Source organism: Apodemus sylvaticus, chromosome 11 (assembly GCF_947179515.1).
Source record: "Apodemus sylvaticus chromosome 11, mApoSyl1.1, whole genome shotgun sequence".
Taxonomy (NCBI): domain Eukaryota; kingdom Metazoa; phylum Chordata; class Mammalia; order Rodentia; family Muridae; genus Apodemus; species Apodemus sylvaticus.
In genome coordinates, this window is record NC_067482.1 from 1,647,775 (window position 1) to 1,672,430 (window position 24,656).

The 24,656-nt window shown below is 37.9% G+C and overlaps 1 protein-coding gene, 1 long non-coding RNA gene and 1 pseudogene across 2 annotated transcripts in view; 2 read left to right on the forward strand and 1 right to left on the reverse strand.

The window, feature by feature from the left end:
* The window catches only part of Ccdc18 (coiled-coil domain containing 18), a 120,535-nt gene that overhangs the window by 79,436 nt on the left and 16,443 nt on the right, over positions 1 to 24,656 (reverse strand). The window contains exons 7-13 of the mRNA XM_052198339.1: positions 22,146 to 22,242; positions 17,911 to 18,032; positions 15,846 to 16,137; positions 14,080 to 14,195; positions 8,101 to 8,255; positions 3,530 to 3,750; positions 948 to 1,058 (exon numbers count right to left, since the gene is read on the reverse strand). Coding sequence (XP_052054299.1) covers positions 948 to 1,058; positions 3,530 to 3,750; positions 8,101 to 8,255; positions 14,080 to 14,195; positions 15,846 to 16,137; positions 17,911 to 18,032; positions 22,146 to 22,242 — 1,114 coding nt within the window. The remainder of the gene's footprint in view (positions 1 to 947; positions 1,059 to 3,529; positions 3,751 to 8,100; positions 8,256 to 14,079; positions 14,196 to 15,845; positions 16,138 to 17,910; positions 18,033 to 22,145; positions 22,243 to 24,656) is intronic.
* LOC127695977 (uncharacterized) overlaps positions 1 to 24,656 on the forward strand; it is a 114,720-nt gene that overhangs the window by 60,549 nt on the left and 29,515 nt on the right. The window lies entirely within an intron of this gene.
* On the forward strand, positions 23,300 to 24,150 carry LOC127695973 (60S ribosomal protein L6-like; annotated as a pseudogene).

A 24,656-nucleotide genomic window follows, 5' to 3' on the forward strand; every position in this document is an offset into this window, starting at 1 on the left:
CAAGGGAGGAGAGGGAAGAGAGAAGGAAGAGGAGAGGGGGAGAGAAAGGAAGAAGGAAAGAAGGAAGGAAGGAACTAAGGAAGGAAGGAAGGAGTATGGAAGAATATGAAGCAGCAGCAGTACAGTTACAACTTCAAGAAATCTAGTATACTATTAGGATACCAAGCCTAAGAATCCATTGAGTAGGAGAAGGAGGTAAAGTAAAAACTAAGCCAACGAGAACAATCTAGTCTCTGAAGTTGCTGCAGAAAACTTAACAAATTTTTAAAAATAGATAAACTCTCAAATACAAGAGCACAAATGTCTAGAGAAGAGGCTCTTTATAACATATTCTAGCTAATATTTCAAAAATACAAAGCAAAGACAGAACAGTAAAATGGTTCAAGGGCAAAGACGCATGGCATGAAGTCTGATGATTTGAATTTAATTCCTGGGATCTACATAAAAAGAAGAGAAAACTGTCTGTCTTATGATCTCCACATGCACAGGAAGAAAATCAGTAATAGTCTGGCATGGTGGCATATGCCTTCAATCCCTTCTCAGGGAGTAGAGGCAGGAAGATATCTGTGAGTTTAGGGCCATCTAGGGCTACATGATGAGAATGTGTCTTAAGACAAACTAAATAAAAAAAAAAAAAACTACAGCCAACGCTGGTGTCTAGATGCTATACATGCATTCATGGATGAGTGCACCTCAATATATATAAAGAAGAGCTAACAATTGTAAATGTGCATACACTGAACATTAGGCTACAATTTCAAACACTAAAAGGAAAAAAGGTTAAATAGGTCCTGACAGAGTAAAAGTGGGTAATTTCAACATTGCACTATTATCCTTAAATCAATAATATCAATTAGAAACCAACAAAGTAACGTCAAAGTCAAACTACATCATAGATCAAATAGACACAACAACTTTAAAAAACAAAGTAAAAAGGTAAATTTTACCATGAGCTCCTGTTCAAGCTCTGCATTTTTTGCAGCAATAGAAGAATATGCAATAATTTTTTCTTCCAGCTGTTTCTCTAGAATTAAAAGTTGAGAACATTTCTTTGTCATCTGAAAACAAAAACAAAAACACAGCTTTAAAAGTACTGACATGCATTTTAAAATCAAATATCTGTTTCTCATTCCAAACCATAGCTACACTATAACTAATAAACTGGAAATTTCTATAGTAATAGACACTTAGGCTATATTGTGAATAATCTCTTAGTTTATATTACTTTAAAAATAGGCTGGTGATGCAACTCACCAGTAGAGTGCCTTCCTAACATGAGCTAAGCTCTCTGTTCAATCCCAAATACAGACCAAAAAAACAAAAACAAAAACAAAAACAAAAACAAAAAACAAATAGTAAAAAAGGTAGAGATAGTGCCTCACTTCTTCTACTTATATAATATAGAAGCAATTTGGGTCATAACACATATCCAACATGATCCACTTTTTTAAAGTAGGTACAGATTGGATTTACTTAATAAAATGTTAATAGCAGTTATTTCTGGTGGTGGAATTATCAATAGTTTTTCTTTTTTCACTGATTTTAATATGTTCCAGAAGATTGTTATATTTGCTTTGCTTTTCTATGATATGCTTATAATGTTTTAAAAGTTATTATAAATCAGCACTTCCTCAGTTTCACAAGTAGTTGTAATTATAAGTTAACTAAATCTCCTTTCCATACCTATAACAAATTTCTGTGTAAAAAGTGTTTTCATTAGAGTTGGTTATAAGCCTGAAAATATAAAGAAAGACAAAGCTGGAGACTTGATTCAGTGGTTGAGAATACTTGCTGCTCTTGTAGAAAACCTGAGTTCAATTACCAAACATCTCAGCCTATTGCCAAGCCTACTGGTTCCTCTCCATAATCTGATGGTAAAGCCCTATTATACTGAAGACAACAGTCATATATCTCACTGATCATAGAGAACTGAGCTGGTGCCTAACTAGAGCCTCTTGCAACCCTACTGACTGGTGTGCATCAAACTGGAAGGTGCTCCGCACGCTACTAGAGGGAAAAGGTAACCATCAACCTAGCTAAAAACCCTGCAATCTAAAACAGTGGCCTGTTGGCAAGAAATGCTGGTGTAATAGTGGCACAAATGTAGAAGTAACCAAATCCTATCTGATTGGATTTAAGGTCCACCATATAAGATGGCACCCAGGCCTAACAATGTTGGGGTGGCCAAGAACCCAAATAGGACTAGATAGGCCATGAATCTAGGGAAAAACCAAATACTATTCTGTTAAAGGACAGATCAATAAAATGAGATCTAATGACATTCTGCTATACCTATAGATCAGTGCCTCATTAATCCATTATTAGAGAAGTTTTCTCTTGCAGTAAATGTAAAGATTAGTGCTTTTAGGTAGGAGGTGAAGGGTTTGGGTCTTTTTGTTACTGGGTTTTTTTTTGGGGGGGGGTTGTATTTTTATTTTTTGTATGTATGTGTTTCTTTTCGGTTTTGGGGAAGTCATTTATGCATTTTTTCTCTTTTGTTTGCCTGTTCCTTTTTCTTATAAAGAGAGAGATAAAGAAATGCATAGACTTTGTTGGATTGGGAGGTGGGGAAGATCTGAGACGAATTAGGGGAAAGGAAAAGTATGATCAGAACATATTGTAAGCCTGGTGGTGGTGGCACATGCCTTTAATCCCAGCACTCTGGAGGCGGAGACAGGCGGATTTCTGAGTTTGAGGCCAGCCTGGTCTACAAAGTGAGTTCCAGGATAGCCAGAGCTATACAGAGAAACCTTCTGTCTCGAAAAAAACATAGAACATATTATAAAAGAAAAAAATTCCAACTTTATTTATTTTAAGGGGTTTATAAAAAAGTCTCTATGAATAAAAACCATTCACAATATGAAAAAGAAAGTTTTCTCAGTCAAAAATTTTAAAAAGTTTATTACTAGTAGATCTGCACTAAGAAACTTTTTAGAAGTTGTACAGGTAGAAGAAATATACTATATAGAAATTAGTAAGATAAATATATAACTTTTTTGAAAAGTAAATGATGAGACAATGAAAATATGCATTGTTCTTTTCAGATTATAACTACAATATCAGATTCACATGTAATGTTTTAAAATGAAAATTCATGAGTTATACTGACTGAAGCACAATTGCTAGAATCTCAGAAATCTAGAGGCTAACAGATTTCCTAGGAGGCTCTGATGTTAGCTAAAATTTGAAATCCTCTTTTATCACTCTTTTTCTTCCAATCACAATCTAAGACCTACAAACATGTAATATTATTATTATTATCATCATCATCATTATCATTATTATTATTATATTAACTTGTGTTTTGTAGTTCCATCAAATCGAGAACTTTTAGCTATGAGGTAGTATTTTCCTATTTTCAATATAAATCAAACATACATTTCCAATGATTTTAAAAGAGTTTATAACTTATATGGTACCATTTTCCAAAGCCTTATAAATCCAGATTTCAATAGTAACAAAACCCCATAGCAATACTATGTTTCTATCTCAAAATTTAGCATTTTTACCCAGGTAAACACAAACTTACTTCATTCTCTAGTTTGCTAGCATTTGAAGCTTTCTCTAGCAGCTCCTCTTGAATTAGCTGAAACTGACTAGTTCTGTGTGCCATGTTAACCTTCAAGTCAGAGTTCTCAGCTTCTATCTGCATCAGCTTAGCACGCAGTTCTTCTATTCCAGTCGCAAGTCGCTGCTTCTCTCTTTCATACTGCTTGTTCACAGTCTCCTGATTTCGATCCTTCATACTTTCTGAAATTAAACACAAAAGAAAAATTGCTCTAAATAAAAGTTGAGGAGTCAAAAACTGACTTAAATGGTCAAAAGATTTAATAATAAAGTTTAGTTTATAATATAAACAATTATAGGATATGCAAATTAGTAGGTGTAATATACCATATAAAAAAGCTTAAGGACAAAGACCATATGACTATCTCAACTAAAACACAAAGGCCTTCAATGAAGTTTAACATTCTTCCATAATAAAAAGACCTGAAGAAACTAGGCATAGAAGGACTATATATTATAATAAAATTATAATATTATATTATATTATATAATAAAAGCTGTACACAACAGAACTTTTGGCCACTATTATAGTAAATGGGAGAAAATGAAGAGCATTTCATCCAAACCTGGGATGAGACAAGAGGGATCACAGTCCTGCCTCTTGGCAGCGCTTGAAGTCTTTGCTAACACAATAAGACAAGTAAAAAATGGGGAGGGAGAGATACAGATAGAAAAAAATATGTTGAATCATCCCAATTTGCTGACAATGTGATCTAATATTTAAAGTACCTAGAAATAACCTAGATGAAATACCTCTATAATGAAAAATTTAAGAGACGGTAGAAATAAAATGAAGAGAATATTAGTTGGAAAGATCTCCTATGCTCATGGATTGACAGAATTAATATTGTTAAAATAACCACAGTACTCAAAGCAGACTAGAGATTCGATTCAATAAATATCAATCGAAATTCCAATGACAGTTTTTAGAGAATTAGAAAACTATGTTAATAATTATATGGAATCATAAATGATCATGAATAACCAAGGCAATGCTTAGCAGAAAGAATACTAGAGGTATCCAACACTTGATCTCAAATCACATTACAGAACTATAGTGTTAAAAACAGCATGGTATTACTGAACATGGTATTCCATGCCTTTACTCCCAGAACTTGGGAAACAGAAGCAGGTGGATCTCAAGTAAGCACAAGGCCAGCATGGTCTATATAGGCAGACCCTGCATCAAAAACACAAAAACAAAAAACAAAAAATTAAAATAGACAACAACAAAAACAGCACAGTACTGGCACCAAAACAGAGGCAAGGTAATGAAATAGAGAACCCATAAAGAAGCCCACACAGGTTCAGCCACTTAATTTTTGACAAATGTCAAAAACACACATTAAAAGAAAAAAAAGACTAACAGAAAATTTTAAGAAAATGTGCAGGGAAAATTGGATTTCCATATAGAGAAAAATGAATTAGATCCCTACCATTTATCCTGTATAACAATTTTTTTTTGCTTTTTTTTTTATTCGATATAATTTACTTACATTTCAAATGATTTCCCCTTTTCTAGCCCCCCCCACTCCCCGATAGTCCCGTAAGCCCCCTTCTCTTCCCCTGTCCTCCCTCCCACCCCTTCCCACTTTCCCGTTCCCTGTATAACAATTTAAGTTGAACAAATACCTTTTTGTTGTTGTTTGCTTTTTTTGTTTTTGGTTTTTTGGTTTGTTTGTTTTTTTTTTTTTTTTTTTTTTTTGGTATTTTTGTTTTTGTTTTTTTGAGACAGGGTTTCTCTGTGTAGCCCTGGCTGTCCTGGAACTCACTCTGTAGACCAGGCTGGCCTCGAACTCAGAAATCTACCTGCCTCTGCCTCCCAAATGCTGAGATTAAAGGCGTGTGCCACCACCGCCTGACAAACAAATACCTTAATGTAAGTACCTGAAGTTACTGAAAGAAAATACTGTAAAAAACTTCAGGATATAGGTATAGGCAAGAATTTTAAGAACTCCAATTGTAGAGATAATAATCATAAGAATAGATAAATAAGATTAGTATGAAATTGAAAAGTTTCTGCATGGTAGATCAATTATTAGAATAAAAAGACAGTGTATTGCACTCTCTGCCAATTACAGGTTAGACACATGAATATCTAGAATGTTAAATAACAGTAAAAATTAAACAACAAAGCTCTAATCAATAAATGGGCTAATGAAGTGGACAGAATGGCTAACAGAAAAAATGCAAATGGACAATAAAGGTTTGAAAATTAGTTCAACATATTAAGTCATTAAGGAAATGCATATTAAAATTGCCTAGAGAGTCCACCCCACAGTAGTAGAATGACTAATATAAAGAACAAATGAGGGCTGAGAGATAGCTCAGCAGTAAAGAGCACCGACTGCTCTTCTAGAGGTCCTGAATTCAATTCCCAGCAACCACATGGTGGCTCACAACTATCTGTAATGGGATCAGATATCCTCTGCTGGGGTGTCTGAAGACAGCAACAGTGTACTCACATACATAAAATAAATAAATAAATCTTTAAGAAAAAGAACAAATCACAATATGGAGTCATTATAGATATCAAAATACAACTTTTTCTTTAAAGAAAAGTCAGTATGTGTGTGTGCATGCATGTATGCCACAGAATGCACGTGGAGTACAGAGGTCACCTTTCTAGAATCAGTCCTCTCCTCACTGTGTGGCCCAGGTACTGAACACAGGTGGTCATGCTTGGTGGCAAGCACCTTCACCCACTGAGCCAACTTGCCAAATCTGGAAGTTTTCAAACCTCTACAAATCAATATATGACTCAGCTAGACCACTCTATATGCAAGAGACTCTAAGTCAGCACACATGATACGTGCACATCTGTGTTTATTGCTGCACAAAATTAGGCATAAAAAATGGATTATGTTGTTTTCTGGAAAGTGGGTACAAATGAAGATCATAATGCTAAATAAAATAAACCAAATTCAGTAAGACAGGCACCATGTTTTTTCTTCTAATATATACAACTCAGATTTCAATTATAAATGTTTATGACAGTGCACAACACACATATGTAAATCATGAAATTAGAATAAGAGAGGGGAAAGAGAGAGGGCATGTGAATGGAATACCTGAGCTGAGAAAGTGTGTGTAAGAGGGACAGGAAGGAACTAGCCAGAGGTACAGGGAACACGGGGAGGAACTGGGAGAGCAAAGTGATTATAACAAAGTATTAGTACAGAGCAATCTTGGTTACACTGTCAGTTCGCCCAGCCTCAGTTTTAAAACAGTGTATTTTTTCCTACTTGCTTATAGGGGAGGAAGGTGGGACTAGAAAGGTCCCATGATGACAGTATTAAAACAACACACAAATCAACAAACACATATATTTGAAGATTTTAATACTACTCTCTCAATAATTGCTACAATAAATATATTTAAACTCATCAAGAGTGAAGAAAATGTAAAACTAAAACTATCAACTTAGTATGACTGATATTTTAGGGGCTGAATAGATGGCTCTTCAGGTAAAAGGTCTTACAGAACATCTGTCAGGCAACTCATAATTGCTTGTTATCCAGCTCCAATCTGATACACTCTGCTGGCTTCTACAGTCAACTGCACTCCTATGTACAAACTTCCAGAAAATGAGATGCAGATCTCTGAGTTCAAGTTTAGACTGGTCTACACAGCAACTTCCAGGCTAGCAAGGCCTACATGAAGCCTTGGGCTGAATAACTACTACTAAAAAAGTAAATAAGAAAATTACATAAAATATGTTCCCTGACCATGACTAATGATTTAAAGATATTTTGAAAATCTCAGAATACTAAGAAAAATAAATGAGACTTAGAAACAAAAACATAGCTCAAGATTCAATCACTAAAGAAGCAATCAATTGGCTTAAACTGTATAAAATGATAAAACATCATAAAAACTAGTAGGATACAAAGTATTGCTTAAAGGAAAGTTTATCTTTTTAAGTACTTTTATCTGAAAAGAAGTTTTCACTTTTAAGAGAGTTTAATAAAGGGCTGAGATACAGGTCAGTCCCCGGCTCAATCCCCACCACTGAACAGCAACAACAGAAAATCAAAACTAAAGAAAACTGAAAAGGACCTTATAAAGAATGCTGATAAAAATGTTACATGTTTTGACTATGGTGATAACTGTATAAACATACTTTAAAACAAACATGTAAACCAATTGCATGCAAGCAAATATAAATATTTATTTTTCTTTTCAATACAGAGTTATACTATGTAGCCCTGACTGTTCTTAGATTATGTACACCAGGCTGCCATTAAATTCACAGAGATCCACCTCCCTCTGCCTCCAAAGTGCCACCATGCTCAGCAACCCAACTGCATATATGAGAGGGACACCTTATTGGATAAATTTTATTTCAGCAATATTATTTTTTAAACAATGCAAAGTCTAAGAACTACACAATAATTTTTGTCTTTACAAACCATTTGTAGTAATAGAAGACTAAGTCTTTTTAATATTATTAATTAATAATCTTTTCCCTTAAAATACTAACAGCAGAAGCTAACTGTCATTTATTAAGGTAACTCAATGTAATATACTCACCAACTTGACGACCGCCCAGTTTTACAGGCTCCGTTTCTAAAGTGTTTGCTTTACCACATTCTTGACTATCATCAGCAAAATTCTGAGACAACTGGTTCACAGTGAGATTTGCATGAAGCTTTTGAATTTCAGCCTCTTTTATTGCAAGCTTAATCCTAGCACAAAAGAAAAGAAGGCAGAAGTTATTACTTAAGATTTCTGAGCTGGAGAGATGGCTCAGCGGGTAAGAGCACTGACTGTTCTTCCAAAGGTCCTGAGTTCAAATCCCAGCAACCACATGGTGGCTCACAACCATCCGTAACAAGATCTGATGCCCCCTTCTGGTGTGTCTGAAGACAGCTACAGTGTACTTACATATAATAATGAATAAATAATAATTAAAAAAAAAAAGCCAGGCAGTGGTGGGGCACGCCTGTAATCCCAGCACTCTGGGAGGTAGAGGCAGGCAGGTGAATTTCTGAGTTTGAGGCCAGCCTGGTCTACAGAGTGAGTTCCAGGACAGCCAGGGCTATACAGAGAAACCATACCTTGAAAAAAATCCAAATCCAAATTAACCAAAAAAAAAAAAAAAGATTTTGAATATCAATACAAAAATACTCAATAGAACTCTTACAAACAGAATCTAAGAACATATCAACACCCTCATTCACAATGATCAAGTAAGTAGGCTTCATCCCAGGGGATGAAAGGTTGGTTCAATATATGAAAATCCATTGACATAATCCACTATATAAAATAACTCAAAGGAAAAAAATCACACGATCACCTCCTTAGATGCAGAAAAAGCATTTGAAAAAAAATATAACAACCCTTCATGTTAAAGGTATTGGAAAGATCAGGAATTCAAGGCCCATACCTAAACATAATAAAAGCAATTTATTATAAACCAATAGCCAATACCAAATTAAATGGAGACATACTTGAAGCAATCCCATTAAAATACGGGAGAAGACAAGGATGCCCACTCCCTATATCTATTCAATATAGTACTCAAAGTGCTAGCTAGAACAATAAGACAACAAAAAGGCATCAACGGGATACAAATTAACAAAGAAGAAATAAAGGTTATCACTATTTATTTTGCAGATGATATAATAGTATACATAAAGGACCCCAAAAATTCTAACAGAGAACTTTTCTAGCTGGTAAACAACTTCAGCAAAGAAGCATATATAAAATTAACTCAAATAAATCAGTAGCCTTCACTTATACACATGATAAATAGGCTGAGAAAGAAAATAGGGAAACAACTGCCTTCACAATAGCCACAAATAATATAACATATCTCCAGGTAACTCTAACCAAACAAGTGAAAGTCCTGTATGACAATAACTTCAAGTCTCTCAAGAAGGAAATCAAAGATCTCAGAAAATGGAGAGATCTCCTATGCTCATGGATTGGCAGAATTAATATAGTAAAAAATGGCCATCCTACCAAAGGCAAGCTACAGATTCAATGCAATCCCCATCAAAATCCCAATACAGTAATTCTTCAAAGACATGGAAAGAGTAATTCTCAAATTCATCTGGAGAGGCAAAAAACACAGAATAGCCAAAACAATTCTTAACAATAAAAGAATGGCTGGGGGGGGGGGGCGAATAACCATCCGGGACATCAAGCTGTACTACAGAGCAATAGTGATAAAAACTGCATGGTATTGGTACAGAGATAGACATGCTGATCAATGGAATAGAATTGAAGACCCAGAAATAAAACCACACACTTACGGACACTTGATCTTTGACAAAAATATACAATAGAAAAAAGAAAGTATCTCCAATAAAAACTGGCTGGCTGTATGTAAAAAAATGAAAATAGATCAATATTTGTCACCTTGCACAAAGCACAAGTCCAAATGGATCAAGGACCTCAACATAAAACCAATTACTGAATCTAATAGGAGAGAAAGTGGGAAATAGCCTTGAACACATTGGCACAGGAGGAAATTTCCTAAACAGAACTCCAATAGCTCATACTCTAAGATTAAGAAGTGATAAATGGGTCCTCATGAAACTGAAAAGCTTCTGTAAGGGAAAGGACATTATCAATAAGACAAATTGGCAACATACAAAAAATCTTCACTAACCCCACATCCTACAGAGGGTTAATATCCAAAATTTATAAAGAATTCAAGAAGCTAATCACCAAAAAACCAAACAACCCAATCAAAAAATAGGGTATTTCACAACTGAGGAATCTCGAATGGCCAAGAAGCACCTAAAAAAAAACATGTTCAAAGTCCTTAGTGATCAGAGAAATGCAAATCAAAATGACCCTGAGATTACACCTTGCACCACTCAGAATGGCTAAGATCAAAACCTCAGGTGACAACACATGTTGGTGAGGATGTGGAGAAAGAGGAACACTCCTCCACTGCTGGTGGGATTGCAAGCTGGTCCAAGAACTCTGGAAATCAATCTGGCGATTCCTCAGAAAATTGGAAATAGATTGACCTGAAGACCCAGCAATACCATTCTTGGGAATATATCCAAAAGATGCCCACCATGCCACAGGAGCACATATTCCACTATGTTCATTAACAGCCTTTTTTGTGATAGTCAGAAGCTGGAAACAACCCAGATGTCACACGACAAAAGAATGGATAAGAAAATGTGGTTCAAGCCAGGCATGGTGGCGCACGCCTGTAATCCCAGCACTTGGGAGGCAGAGGCAGGCAGATTTCTGAGTTTGAGGCCAGCCTGGTCTACAGAGTGAGTTCCAGGACAGCCAGGGCTATACAGAGAAACCCTGTCTCAAAAAAAAAAAAAAAAAAAAAAAAAAAAAAAAAGAAAATGTGGTTCATTCAATGGAATACTACTCAGCTATTAACGAGGACAGCTGGGCAGTGGTGGCGCACGCCTGTAGTCCCAGCACTCTGGGAGGCAGAGACAGGAGAATTTCTGAGTTCAAGGCCAGCCTGGTGGTCTACAGAGTGAGTTCCAGGACATCCAGGGCTAAACAGAGAAACCCTGCCTCGAAAAAAACCAAATCCAAAAACAAAACAAAACAAAACAAAAAAAAAACAAAAACAAAAACAAAAACAAAAAAGAATGAGGACAGCCAGGCAGTGGTAGCGCACGCCTGTAATCCCAGCACTCTGGGAGGCAGAGACAGGAGAATTTCTGAGTTGAGGCCAACCTGGTCTACAGAATGGAAATGGAGAGGAGCTTGATGAAAATAAGGTACAGCAATAGGCCCAAAGTGGGATCCAGCTCAAGGGGCGGTCCCAATACCTGACATTATTACTGAGGTTATGGAGTGCTCACAAGAAAGACCTAGCATAACTAGAGTTCCAGGTAAGCCAGGGCTATACAGAGAAACCCTGTCTCGAAAAAACCAAATCCAAAAAAACCAAAAAACAAACAAACAAACAAACAAAAAAACCCGAGGGAATGAGGACATCCTGAGTTTAGCTGGCAAATGGATGCAAATAGAAAATATCATCCTGAGTGAGATAACTCAGACCCAAAAGGACATGCTGCACGGTATGTACTCACTAATAAGCTGATATTAGTCAAAAAAAAAAAAGTACAAAATATCCAAGATAATTCAAAAAAGTCAACAAGCTGAAGGGACCAAGTGAGGATGTCTCAGTCCCACTTGAAAGGGAAAAGAAAGCAATTGCAAGTGGGAAAGTAGGGAGAGACCTGGGAGGAAAAGCGGACAGGTGGGGTAGGGGTGCTGGGGAGGGAGAGAGGAACCCAATCTGGTATTGGGTGAGGGGAAAATGACTGAAGCCCTGAGGGCCAGAAGAACTGAAACAGGCTACCTCAGGAGGTAGGCGGTTGGGGGGACCCTCCAGAATACACCAGAGACCTGGGAGGTGAGAGACTCTCAGGACTCAAAAAGAGGGACCTTAGATGAAATGCCTGTAAGGAGAGAGAACTTATAGAGCCCACCTCCAGCAGGTAAATAGGGCATCAAAAGAGGGAGGGGGTTGCCATCCCATAGTCAAAACTCTGACCCATAATTGTTCCTGTCTAAAAGAGCTACAGGGATGGAAATGGAGAGGAGCTTGATGAAAATAAGGTACAGCAATAGGCCCAAAGTGGGATCCAGCTCAAGGGGCGGTCCCAATACCTGACATTATTACTGAGGTTATGGAGTGCTCACAAGAAAGACCTAGCATAACTACACTCCGGAAGACCCAACAAGCAGTTCAAAGAGTCAGATGCAGAGATTGGCACCCAACCAACAGACAGAAGCTGCTGACCCCTGTGGTTGAATTAGGGAAAGGTGGAAAGAAACTAAAGAGTAGGGCAACCCTGTAGAAGGACCAGCAGTCTCAACTAATCTGTACCCCAGAGATCTATCAAACACTGGATCACCAAACAGGCAGCACACACCAGCTGATAAGAGACCCCAAACACATATACAGCAGAGGACTGCCAGGTCTGTATTCAATCAGAGATGATGCTCCTAAACCTCAAAAGACTGGAGACTCCAGGGAATTTAGAAGTCAGGTGGGGTGGGGGTAGGGGGGATGGGGACATCCTCATGGAGAATGGGGGGGGGAGGAGGTATGGGATGTGGAACAGTCAGGGTGGACGGGGTAGGGGAATAAAATCTGGAGTATAAAAAATTTAAAAAATAAAAGATTTGGTTTTTGTTTGTGGAGACAGCGTTTCTCTGTAGCCCTTGTCCTGGAACTTGCTCTGTAGACCAGACTGGCCTTGAACTCAGAAATCTGCTTGTCTTGCCTCCCAAGTGCTAGGATTAAGGGCAGGTGGCAGCCGGGCAGTGGTGGTGCACGCCTGTAATCCCAGCACTCTGGGAGGCAGAGGCAGGCGGATCTCTGAGTTAGAGGCCAGCCTGGTCTACAGAGTGAGTTCCAGGACAGCCAGGGCTACACAGAGAAACCCTGTCTGGGGGGGGGGGGGAGGGAACAAACAAACAAACAAAAAACATACAAACAAATAAAGGCAAGTGGCACCATGTCCTAGCTAAGACACGAAAGTTCTCACAAGCCCCAAGTTGGACTATAAACTGCTTCAGTCACTTTAAAAACATAATAAAAGCTATTAAAATGAAAATGTAAATACTCTACAACCTATAAATTCCTCTTCAAAGAATTCATATCAAAGAAACCTTCACATGGGACTGACAAAGGGTCAAAGGAATTACAACTTGTATTTTTTGTTGTTGCTGTTGTTTAGAATAGATTTGAAACAACCACACCAAAAAGAATCAGTTTTAACTTGGGCAGCCAGTATTTTTATAAGATTCTCTGGAATTTCTTACATTCTTCAAACTAATCAACTAACAATCCTAATTTTTTTTGAGGGGGGGGGGGTTCGAGACAGGGTTTCTGTGTATAGCCCTGGCTGTCCTGGAACTCACTCTGTAGGCCAGGCTGGCCTTATATTCAGAAATCCACCTGCCTCTGCCTCCCAAGTGCTGGGATTACAGGCATGTGCCAAGCACTGCTCAGCTTTTTTTTTTTTTAACCATCCTAATTTAAAGACCAACAAAACATTCTATTTGCTGTAACTTTAAAAATTGAAAAGTATTAAGAAAGAAAGAAAGAAAGAAAGAAAGAAAGAAAGAAAGAAAGAAAGAAAGAAAGAAAGGAAGAAAGAAAGGAAGAAAGAAAGAAAGAAATGGGGGAGGGGGGCTGAAGACATGTCTCAGTGGTTAAGAGTACTGATGGCTCTTCCGGAAGTCCTGATTTCAATCCCCAGCAACCACATAGTGGCTTACAACGATCTGTAATGGGATCAGATGGAGCTACAGTGTACTCACATACATAAAATAAAAATAAATCTTTATTAGCTGGGCAATGGTGGCACATGCCTGTAATCCCAGCACTTGGGAGGCAGAAGCAGGCGGATTTCTGAGTTCAAAGCTAGCCTGGTCTACAGAGTGAGTTCCAGGACAGCCAGGGCTATACAAAGAAACCCTGTCTCGAAAAACCGAAATAAATAAATAAATAAGTAAATCTTTTTTAAAAAGTCTTATAAAAAAAATTGAAAAGTATACCTCAACTCAGAAATCATCAATTTATTTGCTTCACAACAGCCGATGTACTTGTCGGAAACACTGTTTAACTGGTGCTTACCAAGAGATGACTTCAAGCCAACGATTTCTCCTTTTAACTGCACGTGTAAAAACAGACATTTATAAACTTAAAATATGCATGTGATACAACTGTTTTCTTCTTAACACTCATCTCAAAAAACTATCAATTTCATGGAAACAATCTGGACTATATAATAGAATGTATAAGCATGTTTTAGTTATATAAATCAATATGAATACATTTTAAAACATAATAAAGACAATGGTATCATGGACACAGTATTTTCAGTATCTCATTAAGCAAAATCATTCTAGATGCATTTATATTTAGCAATATTTAAGATAAGGATAGAAAGAATACACATAAATTTCAAAATACAGAATTTTAAAAGGTAGTTGTGATAAAGAACAAAACACCCAATGATTAAAAACTTCAAACAAGGAGATGGTTATCTCATGCTTTCTAGAAAAAACAAACAAAAAAATTCACATTTCCAAATCAGACTTAGCCACTTTTAGAATCATATGTGAAGTCATTCTTAACACTGAACACAAGTAAGGATTTCAATTTAAACTGAGCATATTAAAATGAATATATGTCTGCATATTATGTTTCAGTCTTAAAAGGGAACAAATAGTATACTAAAATCCTGGAAAGTAATACCTACAAAGACAGATAAAACAAAGGCAAGGAGCTCAAAACCTACTCCTGCTAACTGATCATTAGGCTAGTATTTCCCTGCACCCTTATTTCACACCTGTCTATGTCAAATTTCTTCACTTATCTAATCTCACTGGCATACATGAATATTTAAAATCCCACACTATTTTAATGAGATGTAAAACTGCTCAACATTAGCAATCAAAAAAATAAAAATGGAAACGATAATGAAATACCAGTTCACATAACTAAGGGATATGGCAAGACACAGGAAACGTCAACAGGGATGCAGAGAAAGAACTGTGCTGGAAGGGTTCTCAACAGTTTGTGTCCAAGAAGTTTTACTAGTAGGTATCTATCCATCCTAGAGAAAGTAGAACATGCTGACAAACAGACTTCTATGCCAGTATTCACAGCAGCATTATTTACATTGAGTAAGAACAGAAATAGCCCAAGTGTTCACCAACCAATGCCTAAATAAGACACAATACATGCACACAACTGAATACCATTCAAAACTAAAAAGATATAAAATACTAATATGTCTCAATGTGAATGACCCACAAAATATGAAAACAGATGCAAGAAAATCCACATGCTATTATAACAATATTCATGCGAAATGTCCAGAAAAGACAAATCCACAGAAATTACAAACTATCATTGATTTCCCAGAGTGGGGTGCATAAGTTGTAAAGAGGTACAAGGGATGCTTTAGGTATAATAAAAATATGTAAGACTGGATTGTGGTGACTGCTACAAACATGTAACTTACCTAAAACTCAGCTCAATAGCTCACTTTAAAGGAATGAATTTTCAACACATAAATAATCCTTCAATAAAACTCTTCAAAAATTCTGTGCAGCTCCTATATATGCATCTCAGGGAGCAAGAAAAGGTGGAAGAGTAGAACAGTGAGTGTGAGAAAAATAGATACTAGATGAAAGGCCCACTGAGCAAACAGGACAAGATCAACAGCATCCACAGAATGACTGACACTCTAACACAGCAGGTTCTTTGTCACTGCACAGTCAGGTATGCTAGATTTCTTTTCAAACATACTTACTGGCATCTGGGATATCAATTTTTCTAAACTCCTCAGTTCCACCCTTGAATTATCAATATCCTGCTGACACAACTCTAGTCGTTCATTCTGTGTTGCAACACGAACCTTCAATTCTCGATTTTCATTTATTAAAGAAAATTTTTCTCGTAATATTTCATCTTTGTCCTCTAACTCACTCTCTAGCTTCAGAATACATTGTCTAGATTCAGTTAACTGTGACATGACTTCTGAGTTTTTCATTGCCATAATCCTTAATTTTTCTTTCCCACTGTAATGTTCTTCTTTTAACTCCCTATAAGGAAAAAAGCATCAAAGTGAAATATGTGCACATTTTCAATAATCACCTTTATATACTCTCACTTTAAACCAGGGACAAAACAACACAAAATGGAAAAGTAGAGGCCAATAGCCTACACAAAAATAGCAAAAATCCTCAACAAAATGCCAGTATACTGAATACAGCTCATATTGAAGATTAGTCACATTAGTCAAATGGCATTTATCCTAGGGATACAAGGATGGGAGGACAGACATAGTAGCCCACATATATTACCAGCAACCTAGAGATGAAGGCAAAACAACTATTCCAAGTTTGAGCAAAGCCTAAGGTACAGTGCCTCTAGGCTGGCCTGGGCTACAGTGCAACAAAGAAAGGGGAAAAGAATGGTAACAACTGGTAGATGAGGAATAAGCTCTGAGGTAAGCAGGGAACTATTGAGAGCTGTGTCCTGATTATAAAAATGCCTCATTGGGGTTAAACATCCTTAAAGCTGCAGTTGTATTCTTCCCACTAAATGAGAAACTGAGGTGCCAGGGCACTTTCCTAACTGCCACACATGCATACTAACAAAACACTGGATACTCAAAAGATCTTTACAATATTGTAGTTTTGACAACTGCCTCTCTCATCTTTGTGAACTTTCAAGAGGATTGTGGGAAGATCTTGTTCAGCATGATCTGGGAGGGGCAAAAAGGTCTCTACACCCACATGAATATGTTATCCACTACAAAAATATTTGTAAGTATCCACACAGAGAACTAAGTATCCTGTCTCCTCGGGACAGCCCACTCCAATCTCTCTTTGTTATGCATTTTTTGCTTTGTTTTGCTTTGCTAAGCAACTTCTGCTTAATCCGTATGTGTCTAAACTTAATTTCCTCTGAGAACAAATGCAAAGAGCAGTATTAATGTTGGGCGTGGTGCTGCACATCTTTTATCTCAGAAGATGGAATCAGTTAAATCTGAGGTCAACCTGATCCACAGAGTAGGTTCTAGTACAGCCAGGGCTACACAGAGAAACCCTGTCTTGAAAAGAAAAGTCTGAAAAAAACAAACCAAACTCATAAAAAGATAGGAATAAATAATTAAAACCAGGAAGAAATTACTGGGAATAGAGGCGCTGGACTTTAATCCCAGAATTTGAGAGGCAGAGGCAGGCAGATCTCTGAGTTAAAGGCTACCCTGGTGTACAGAGAGTTCCAGGACACCCAGGGCTGTTACACAGAGAAATCATCTTGGAAAAAGAAGGCAGGAAATTACTAAAATGGAAACAAAGAGTCGGTACTTTGAAAAGAAAAACGGGCTGAGATAGCTAAGAGCATTGACTGCTCTTCCGAAGGTCCTAAATTCAAATCCCAGCAACCACATGGTGGCTCACAACCACCCATAATAAATCTGATGTCCTCTTCTGGGGTGTCTGAAGATAGCTACAGTGCACTTACATATGATAATAAATAAACCTTTTAAAAAAAAAGGAAAAAAAAGAAAAGAAAAACAAAGGCTAGGGAGACAACTCAGAAATGAAAAGCCTCTGCTACTCTAACATGGGAACTTAAATTCCAATCCCAGCACCCATGTCAGGTGGCTCACAACTGTCTGTAACTCCAGCTTTAGAAATTCAACGCAGAGGCAGGTAGATTTCTAAGTTCCAGGACAGCCAGGACTACACAGAGAACCCTGTCTCAAAAACAAAAAAACAAAAAAACAAAAAAAAAAAAAAAGAAAGAAAAAAAGTTTCCTTTTTTTCCCATCTGCACATCAAAAATATTTTTCCATAATAAAGTACCTGAATTTCTCTTTCAAAATTTCAAGTTCACTTTTATACAAATTACACTTTTCTTGAAGCCTTTTGTTTTCGTTTTCACAGTTACTAAGATTTCTCTCTAATATTTCTTCTTCAATTTGAACCTAAAACAAAAAAATTGTTTTAAGTAAATATACTACTATAATTATAAGTTTTACATTGTTTCAAGCTAAAACTATGAGTAGTGATAGTGGAAAGAAACAGGAATAGACTAAGTATTTCTTATCTTCAAGTCCCTGGTACTGTAGTAAAAAGACACAGCATAACACAAAAGATAGGAAGGTGTTACTGCTTATTCAGAAATGCTTAAGGGCAAGCAACAGATCACGAGAATGATGTCACCTGAAGCAAAATGCCCAGGCTAAACATCAACAAGGCAAGCAATTCAAATAGGGATTGCACATCCAAGTAATTCAATGCATGTGTTTCAGAAATGCAATTTTTGAAAATTTAAAATACTCCAAATGAAATGGCAATCCAAGTGGCAAACAAGGTAGCTCAGTGGGTATGGGTACCTTCTGTTTAACAATGCAAGCCTGACAACCTAAGTTTCTTCCCTGGAACCCATATGCATTGGTTTAAATGAAACTAGCTCCCATAGACTCATGTTTTAACAACAGGTCCCTGGTTGATGGAACTGTTTGGGAAGTATGACCTTACTGAAAGAGGTGTGTCACTGGGAGTGGGTTTGGAATTTCAAAAGACTGCCCTTATTTCCAATGTGTTTGCTGCTTCCTGCTTACTGCTTATAGATCCAGATGTGAGCTCTCAACTGTTTCTGTCACCATGTCTTTGCTCTGCCATTATGGACTCTTAACCATCTGGAATCATAAGCCCCAAATTAAAAGCTTTCTTCTGTAAATTACCTTTGGTGATGGTGTTTTGTCACAGCACCTGAAAAGAACTAAGACACCATATGTGATGGTTTGAGTATGTTTGGCCCGAGGAGTGGCACTATTAGGATGTGGCCTTTGTTGGAGTAGGTATGGCCTTGTTGGAGGAAGTGTGTCATTATGGGTGTTGGCTTAAGGACCCTCATCCTAGTTCCCTAGAAGCCAGTCTTCTCCTAGAAGCCTTCAGATGAAGACATTGAACTCTCAGTTCCTCCTGCACCATACTTGGCTGGATACTGCCATGCTCCTAACTTGATGATAATGGACTGAATCTCTGAACCTGTAAATTTGTCTCAACTAAATGTTGTTCTTATAAGAGTTACCTTGGTCATGGTGTCTGTTCATAGAGGTAAAACCCTAACTAAGACAACATATAAAGGTGGAAGAGAAAAACAATTCTCCTCTGACAGTCTCATGTACACTGCTATGCACACACACTAACACATACACACACACACACACTCACACACACACACACAAATAATGATAATAATAAACTACAATAGTGCTCAGGTTAGAACAAGAGTGAAGAATGAATGAACCTATTCCATTTCCTATGCCATCCGTTGTTATACCAATCCAACTAAAGGGTTTCACATAGCAAAATTAAAAACTACTAACACTAAGTAAAATTTTAAAAATCTATTACATTTTCCTTTTTCCTTGAAGACATTCTTCCTAAAAGTATTTTTCCTCTATCACCTTGCTAAAAGTCCCTTCTAAGATATACATTCCCCCAGAGGGGAAACCAGGAAAGGGAATAACATTTGAAATGTAATTAAAATATCCAATTAAAAAATAGAAAAAAATAAATGAAGGCTACATTTATGTACACCTAGCTAAAGGAAAGGCCATGTAAAAGTTATGCTGAGAAAAAACAACAACAACAAAATCAAAGTTCTTCCTTCAAACTACCTCTAAAAGGCTAATACAGACATTTTCTAGGTGGCAGGACTCCCAATCAGGGTGACTATACTCAGAATCTAGTAACATGTACACATGTCTGCAACTTGTGAACCTTCAAAATAAAAGGAAAGGGTATATAACATACATAATACATGCATATGAATAGGTGTACACCTGGGTAAAGTCTAATAAACTAGAGAGTAAGACAGTGCAGTGGTTTGAGTATCCCTAGACCAGGGAGTAGCACTGTTTGGAGTAGGTGTGTGCTGTGGATGGCCATGGGCCCTGGTGCTGTTGTATTTTGATGGTAATTCTGCCTTCCCAGGAGGGGAGGTCTGGAAAAAGGAATGAGTCTTGGTGACTGCTTGTGAACCATCCCCTAATGAATAAAGGAATCACTGGGTGAGTAGGTGGGACTTCCTGGTTGGACAGAGGAAGAGAGGAAGCAGGAGAGAGACAGAAGCTTTTGGACAGGGAGAATGAGAGGACAAGTAGCTTCTAGTATCTCCCAATTGGGATTCACCACCAGAGGATTTAATATGGCTTACAAGATTAGGAGTCTAGTTGTTGCACCCAGTGATTGAGTTACCATTGTTTCTGACCTAAGTTTGTGTGGTGTTTTCCTTCACCCAGTGGTTCAACTGGGTTCCAGAGAATAAGTGCAGGTTTGCCAGATGTGCACCATTGGGGTTTTGAAGCATGAGGCTGGTGTGGTAGTGACCTGCCAGTGGGAACTTAGTGAGCCGGGTGGAGAGATTTAGGAGCTCTGAGTCAGAGAGTCTCCACAAGAACAGTCTGGCCATTGTCCGCCAGTGCATGGCTGGCCAGCCCTCCAGAACCATGCTGTTCTTTTTAATATTCACTGCGACAGGTGTGGCCTTGTTGGAGTGGATGTGTCATGTGGGCATGGGTTTAAGATCCTCATCCTAGCTTCCTGGGCAGTGTTCTCCTAGCAGCCTTCAGATGAAGATGTAGAACTCTCAGCTATGCCTGCACCACCATGCCTGCCTGGATGCTGCCATGATCCTGCCTTGATGATAAAGGACTGAACCTCTGAACCTGTAAGCCAGCCCCAATTAAATGCTGTCTTTATTTTAAAAAAGAATGTGTGATGTGTGTTTGTGTGTGTGTGTGTATGGTGCCAAGTTCCATTCTCTTATCCCTGCTCCCTACTACCTATTTTCTCTTCACTTAATATACAGGATAGCTGCTACTTTTTCTGACATTTCTTTTTTCCCTTTGCAGCTGCCTCATTCTTGACTACCCTCCACAAATTTGAAACATCTGATCTGATATTGGTAACCTTCTTATTGATCTTTTTTAAAACTAGCACATATCAATAATACAAAATAATCTGTTCAATTATAATAATGTTATACATTTACATATTTTAGATAACTTTTTTGATGCTTGCCTCAGCTTCTCTATATGTACCTCTTTCCCTAACTTTGATCACTTGTCAGTATATTTTAGAAGTTGTTCTATTTACCATCTCCCACAGTTGTACCTTTCATCTTCCTCTCGGTACAAATTTGTTAATGCCCAAAATTTCCACCATTAAATATGGCCAATAATTTCCTGCCTCTACTTTTCTAATTCCAACTTCTACTAACCTACTCCTTCTTTCTCTATGTATCTTTTTATTTCTTATACTTACTCTTCCTTCAATAAAAGTTTCTTCTGATAAGAAAAGTATTGGTGAGCATCTTCCTTAACTAATATTTTAGAACATTTTATATTGAAGGACATAATGTTCCAAGTATCTATAATCCCAGCCAGGCTGAGGCAGAAACACTATGGACAACTTCATAAAAGGTAATCTCAAAACATAAACAGGGCTGGAGAGAATCCAGTGTTTAAGAACAGGTACTGCTATTGTAGAGGACCCAAGTTCAGTCCCCAGCTGCCTGTAATTTGAGTATAAACGGATCCGAAACTTTCTTCTGGCCTCTACGGGCACCTACACTCATGTGCATATAGCCCTCCAACTCCCAAATATATATGTAATTTTAAAACTAAAATGAATTTTTAAAAAGAAAAAACATTTAAAAAAATCAATTTGAAATAAAAGTTTGGGAATTTTGGTGTGTTTTTTTCAAAACAGGGCTGGGTTTTGTTGTTGTTGTTGTTTTGGTTTTTTGTTTTTGTTTTCGTTTTGTTTTGTAGCCTTGGCTGTTCTAGAACTAGCTCTGTATACCAGACTGACTTTGAACTCACAGAGATCCACCAGCCTATGCCTACTGAATGCTGGGATTTTTGGAGTGCAGCACTACCTCCCAACTGAAATAAAAATGTTATTTTATTATGAATAAAATCTTTAAGATTATTATTGCATAGATAAAAACATTCTATGTATTATCCACTTTTAACTATGGACAGTAATACAAGACACTGAATTTGAGTAAACCCTTCTCTCACCTTTTCCAGTTTTTCAGCCACTTTTTCTTTATACAGCTGGAAAGCTTTGCTCAGCTCTTCTGCATTATAGAGTGCCTCATTCCTTTGTCGCTCCGCTCTACCGTTTAAAAACAAAGAGTAAAAGGAAATCTTTGCATTGAGAAATTAAACTTTAAGTAAATTTCTGTACATGTGAGTATGCACATGGATATGTATTATGTATGTGTATGGACATGTGTGTACATGCTTTTATGTATGTGTACATGGTTACCTATCCATGTGTTTGGACATGCATTTGGAGGCCAAAGGTCAACTTCAAGTCTCTTACTCAATTGTTCTCCACTTCGTTTTTTGGAACAGTAAGCCAGGGGCTCATCACTTTGGCTAGACTGGCTAGCCAGTGAGTTCCAAGATTCCACTTGTCTCCATCTCCCCAGTGCTGCGATTCCAGATATGTGTATGCAAGAGTGACTAGTGGGTACCAAGCAAATCATATTTCCTAGCATAGAAGCAGATTTTTTTTTTAAACCAGAACAGAATATCAGGCTTTGCCGTGGGGGTTGGCTTTACTCCAGTAACTTTCTCCCTCTAGCAACATTAATACTTATCAGCTTTGAAACGTAAATAAATTCCTATGTATAGGCAATTCTATCCCCTAATCTGGAAAACAGTAGAGAAGCATCCTTACACTGAATAAATTTCTAAAAAGTATGTCTTATAAAATCAATCTACAGTATAAAATGTTAGATGCTCAATTTTATGACCCATGCAAAAGTTTGTTTGTTTGTTTATTTATTTATTTATTTATTTTGGTTTTTCGAGACAGGGTTTCTCTGTGTAGCCCTGGCTGTTCTGGAACTCACTCTGTAGACCAGGCTGGCCCTGAACTCAGAAACCTGCCTGCCTCTGCCTCTTGAGTGCTGGGATTAAAGGCGTGCACCACCACTGCCCAGCAAAGGTTAATTTTTAAGTTACTTTTTTTAAAAAGCGTTTATTGTTGGAGGAGAGTTGTGACAAGTGAAAAGTAGTGGCTGGCCATAGCCATGTGGGGAGAAGGGGAAGGGAAAGAGAGCCCAGGAGGACAAGAGAGACGCAAGGGGAAACAGGGGTAAGAGCAAGAGCAATTTCTAAGATACTTAAAAAAACAAAAAACAATCTCTTTCCCATCTTGCAAGATGGCAGGCAAAAAAGCAGAGAAGCCCGAACAAAGGAGAAGAAACCGCCAGCCAAGAAGGCTGGTGGCAATGCTGTTGCCGCTGATGCCCCAGCCAGTGGTGCAGCAAAGAAAAAAAAAGGGTAACCCTAAAGTTAAAAAGCCCAGGAAGGGAAGCTCCATTGCAGCCGAACCCCTGCGCTGGTTAGAAGAATTGGCAGGCACTCCCGGTCGGCAGGTACTCCAGAAAGGCCTTGAACAAAAGAAACTACTCAGCTGCCAAGACCAAGGTAGGAAAGGAAAAAAAGGTCCTTGCTACTGTCACAAAAAAAAGCTGATGGTGACAAAAGCAGCGGTACCCAGGTGGTGAAGCTTGAAAACTGCCTAGGTATTATCCACCAAAGATGTGTCTCAGAAGCTGCTGAAACAAGGCAGAGCCCTTCTACCAGCACTTGAGAAGGCTGCCAGACAGCATCACTCCTGGGACTGTCCTGATCATCCTCACTGGGGCCACAGAGGCAAGAGAGAGGTTTTCCTGAAGCAGCTGGGCCGTGGCTTGCTACCTGTGACTGGACCTCTTGCCCTCAACCAAGTTCCTCTGCACCTCTACAAAAGATAGTATCAACAAGGTTAAAATCCCCAAACACCTGGCTGATGCTTACTGCAAAAGAACCAGCTGTGCAAGCCCAGGCACCAGGAGAGCGAGACCTTCAAAACAGAGAAGGAGGCTATGAGATGACAGTGCAGCACAAGGCTAAGAACTAGGAACTGAAAGATTCTGCCAAAGATCAAGCTGTTCCTCAGCTCCAGGGCTACCTGCAACCTCAGTTCTCCATGACAGATGGGACACAGCCTCACAAACTGGTGTTCTAAACTGCTAACAACCTAACTCAACAGCTTCATTTGTTTAAAACAAACAGAAAAACAGTAACTTTCGTGAGACAAAGGCAAGCACATCTCTTTTAGTTTGAAGCCTGATCAACACAAGTTCTAAGTCATCCAGAGTCACACAGTGAAACCCTGTCTCAGAAAACAAACAAACAAACAAAAAACCCTAAAAACTGTAATTTTCACTAATACAAAACTAAACAAGAACCCACTCACTGCCACTGTTTACCCCTGCTCCTGTCCTCCTGGGTGAGCCTGACCTTCTCCATACTCCTCACACTCAGCTGAGAACACTAAGCTTCCTTAGTCAATACCATCCCCATACGAGAACATTTAAAATCACACCATCACATCAGGGAAACTTGTGACTCTTCTATTACCCAAAGCCAATTATACCATTTATAGTCTTAAACCTTTCCCCTTGGGAACTTTACTTTCTATTTCTCAGCTTAACTATAAACAGATTTCAAGTGAAAGTATACCTAAATCTA